The sequence below is a fragment of the Poecilia reticulata genome, linkage group LG4 (genome assembly GCF_000633615.1).
Source record: "Poecilia reticulata strain Guanapo linkage group LG4, Guppy_female_1.0+MT, whole genome shotgun sequence".
NCBI lineage: Eukaryota > Metazoa > Chordata > Actinopteri > Cyprinodontiformes > Poeciliidae > Poecilia > Poecilia reticulata.
Genome location: NC_024334.1, coordinates 4,700,436 through 4,704,911, shown reverse-complemented (window position 1 = coordinate 4,704,911; position 4,476 = coordinate 4,700,436). Strand labels below are relative to the sequence as shown.

Here is a 4,476-nt window from a genome sequence, read left to right as displayed (position 1 = left end):
GAAGCCATGACTCGGCCTTCTGAAGCCATGACTCGGCCTTCTGAAGCCATGACCGGTGGAAACGGGTTGACCCCGGGTCAAAGACCCCCGCCGCTCTGAAAGCCGTCAGTCTCAGGACGCCGTCCAGATTGTATCCAGAAAATCCTCGCAGGCGTCCAGGAGGTGAGTCACTCCCCCAGTAATTACCTCAGCCGGCCTAATTAGAGCTGACAGAGTTTAAAGGTAACAGCCCACCTGCCTGTTCGCTACACACGGCTGTTTCTGATTGGACTACCTGGCTCACCGCCCAGGGCTCCACCTCATCAGGGGAGGCTCATAAAAAACCCCAACAAGTTTTCTACCGATTCCCTGCATCAATATGAGCACAGTTAGATAACGAGGTCATAAACAGCTAATAACCCAGTTATTCTGGGTGAAATTAAAGGCACATTTCACCCAGGCTGAAGAAATCTGCTCAAATGGATCCATGTCGGGAAAATCACGACGCTAAAAACCCGATTCTTTACATGGCGGCGCTGCGCCACAGCGGAGGAACAATAACGCAGAAAAACCGTTAAAGATCAACTCAAAACCACTTTGACTGCTCCCTGAATCGGCTGCGCTACACACGGACTCGCTGCCATAGCAACCGACAACAACGCCGCTTTATGTTTCAGGATTCAACACCCAAAAAACCAGCACTCAACCATTTCCCACACAAAGAGCAGAACACTCATTCTCATGTTTTCAGACTTATTTGCTTTGCGATTAATAAACGATCGCAGTGGAAGGTTAGCTGCTGCTGCTAGCAAGGCTAACACCGCGGTGGTGGATCAAACACCTGCCCTACTGATGAGGGGAGTTCAGGTCACCTTTTCTTATTTGAACTCAACCAAAACACACAGAAGTCCAGAGCACAGCTACACGTTAAGGTTGTCATCATCAAGCTAGCATGAATGAACTACCTCCCTCTCCCTCGCTATATTTTTAATTAAAGCTTTTCCTGACCTTCCTGTCTAATTGTCTTGGTGTTGACAACTAGCAGCAAAGCAATGCTTCCCTTTTTCTTTTATATATCAGGCATACATTTAAGATTTTGTGCATTATGTAGCTAAAATCAATGCTAGTCATCGTTAGCAAGCAGCTTTCTGCCCTCCAGCAGGGAGATGGGGCGAGACGCAGGGCACTTGATGGGTTTACATTCATTGGGAAATTACCTATACTGCTTTAGCATTAGCATTAGCCAAAGCTACATTGACTCAGAGGAAGAAATGTGCTTTTAATTTACTGTACATTTTACTTGATTAAAATTTCTGGATCCTCTGGCCACTGGGAGGAACTTTACTGAATCAAGAACAAACTTCAGTTTTTGGTAAAGTTTCATAACTTTTATATTGAAAACATTTTTTAACATTTTTTTCCTTTGCCTGATTTTGTTATTTTCTAATTTTGTTAATTTATATGAATTATTTTCATTTTAATTCGTAAAATATCAAAAATTCCACATAACTTTATTATTTTGGTCCATCTGATGATGCAAATTTTAAATATTAAATGATTAATGTTTTGATCAGTTACTTTTACTCGAGTAAAAATATGTTAATGTTGAGCTAATTTAGTCTAATTTTTGGCTCCTCTCACCCCTCTGGCATTAGCTTAGCTTAGCTTAGCTTAGCGTAGCGTAGCTTGTGTGTGGATCCCTCTGGTTTTGCTGACTCTGGTGGTTTTTAAAAAGCAACTGAAACACTTTTACTTTCCCAGACTTTGTGATTCTGTCTGTGAAAAGCGTTTCTATAAATACACCAAACTTCACTTAGAAAAGCATGAAGACGGTAAATCTGAGGGCTACGTGGAAATGTGTTTGGATGGAGAAAACAACGTCAGCAGTGAAATTACAGTGGCGCTTCTGCAGAGGGAAGCGTTTAGACTCATGCATTGTTCCAGCTGCCACCTCACCCTAACCAGTGATTAAGAGCGAGCAGAGACAAGCCTGAACGCCTCCGACTGGCCAAACCTTCAGCTGCCTGCATCACGCAGGTATGCTTATATCTTACCTGTTCGAACTCTCTGAGGCTGCGCATCTGGACCGGAGGACCTTTTCCCGTTTCATCACACGAAAAATCTGAAGACAGACAGAAGAAAAACAAGCTGCAGTTTAACTACAAGGTTCCAAAGGTTCTTCATTTAGTTTGTCTCACGAGCTTCCGGCAGATCTTTGAATGCTAACGCTTCAGATTAATGTTTAGCATGTTCTAAAAGAGCTAAATAAGTTGATTTCTGCAGCACATTTCAGCAACGAGGCAGTTCAAAGAGCTTTACATGACAGAAACAAACAACTTACAAGTGCTGCATTACTGTAGTAGCATAAACAAAAGTCATAAAATTATGTAATCCAGACTAAAATGAATGATAATCCAGTTATTCTGAATCAGAGGCAGCTCTAAACATGTTTTAGATTTATCTAAAAACAACGTCAGCTCTTTAATCTATCATTAGTGTGACAGAAGGCCGACTTTGTAACCGTCTTTGTGACTCTGAAGGTTCACCCGACTTCAGGCTAACCAGCTATAACAGTTGAACACAACGTTAATTTATTTATCTTCATAAATGTACGAGGATTCTGTTAAGAGAAGTGGGCGGGACTAACGAACTGACTGACCAATCAAATAAGCTGTTTAATTATTTTATGTTGGTCTGTATATGTGAAATATTTTGAGAAATATTCAAAATATTTGTGGGGAATTTTCATGACTCTAGTTTATAATTATGATGCAAATTCAGCATTTTTAACAGTTTTCATGTATTTGTTAGTTTTATTTTAAAAGCTTTTATTTGTAGAATTGTGGCACATCTGGGCTTCCGTATTGGCAGTTTGATATTAGTGCTGCTGAAGCTGGAGAACCCTCCTGAGGAACATATGCGACTCGTTCAGCTCATGATAAACTGATTATCTGTGAATAAATACGTTTGCATTCGCAGCAGATCTGCAACAGGAAGGATCTGAGTTTTTACAGGTCTGGCGGTTCTGGACGCATTTATTAAAGAGGTTCATGATGAAGTCTCATGGGAGATCATTTATTTTATTGGACAAAGTGGATTTTAATAGCTGGCATTTCCATCGGAAACCTGAAACATTTACAAACTTGTGTGATAAACTGCTGAGTTTCTTGGACCTTCCAGTTGTTCTGTTTGCTGGTCGACCAGAAACCAGCAGCTGCACCAAATTTACCTCCATGTTAGATTCTGCATGTATAATCATGAGCCGCGGCGATCAGAGCAGCCGAACTGAACTCAGGTGTCGACGCTGCAGCAGCGAGTCGCTCTGTCATGATGAGTTTTACTGGAATCGTCCCAGAAGTTTCTGACATAAACTAGAATGTTGTTGTTTGGAGACAAATTTCCAGTAATTTGATGGTTTTGGGAGAAGAAGAACACATTCTTCACAACTCTGATGGACATTTAACACTTTAAAGATCTAAAATAAATGGATAAAGCAACAGAAAAACTAAATGAATTATGAAGTTTCTGTAAACAAAACTATCCTTAAAGGTTCAGATGAGAGCAAAACACCAGACTGAAACTTTTACCATCCAGGTTTTGTTAGAAAAGCAAAGACTGATCAATCACTGCGACCAGGAAGTGACTGTTTTAGTTTACGATGCGATTGATTGATTTATTGCTTTTTGTGAGGGGCGTCGCAGCGAGGAGGGAAAAGTTTCAGGAAGTTCTTACCCATCATGGGTCCGAGGCTCCTGGGCCGGGCCGGTCTCTCTGCAGCGCCGTGCCTGAAACCAGAGACAGGATCAGCCAAGCCGTCCCAGAACCGTCTCCCCACGCGGATCGGAGCAGAAACCCTCCAGAGGCGCCGCAGCAGGCGGGCCGCGCCGCAGCAGGCGGGCCGCGCCGACCCGTCAGGCTGCGGCGCCTCCTGAGTCAGCGCATGCCTCAGGTCACACCGCCGCCACTCACCAATGAAGACGCAGTAAACAGACAGATGCTCCAGTCAGAGGAGTTTCCCCAAACCGCTCATTACCGACTGCAGGCGCCGCTTCAGAACCTCAGCAGCGGTTCTGGATTACTTTAACTGGACTTCATACAGAAATCAGCTCTTATGAACAGAGTAAAAACCAGCTTCAGCGTTTCTTCAGTCTGTTTTGATGCAGCATCTTCAAAAACTTAATTATTCAGCTGAAAAAACAAAAGAAAAGAAGAAACAGGAACAAAAACCCAGAGCGTGACAAAACGCACACATCAACGCCAATACGGTTAAAACCAGCAGGTTAGCGTTAGCTTCCACAAAATGCCATGTTAGGCTTCTGCTTTAGCATTAGCTAAACAGTTTATATAGCGCTTTAGCATTAGCTAATCAGTTTATATAGCGCTTTAGCATCAGCTAACGCTAAACAGTTTATATAGCGCTTTAGCATTAGCTACCGCTAAACAGTTTATATAGCGCTTTAGCATTAGCTACCGCTAAACAGTTTAAATAGCGCTTTA

The 4,476-nt window shown here is 42.5% G+C and overlaps 1 protein-coding gene across 5 annotated transcripts in view; it reads right to left on the bottom strand.

Moving 5' to 3' along the window:
* The window catches only part of LOC103463200 (myomegalin), a 63,177-nt gene that overhangs the window by 30,492 nt on the left and 28,209 nt on the right, over positions 1-4,476 (bottom strand). For all 5 annotated transcript variants that reach the window (XM_017304315.1, XM_017304311.1, XM_017304313.1 and 2 more), the window contains 2 exons: positions 3,712-3,764; positions 2,034-2,101 (listed from right to left, as the gene is read on the bottom strand). In XM_017304315.1, the coding sequence (XP_017159804.1) occupies positions 2,034-2,101; positions 3,712-3,764 (121 nt within the window). The remainder of the gene's footprint in view (positions 1-2,033; positions 2,102-3,711; positions 3,765-4,476) is intronic.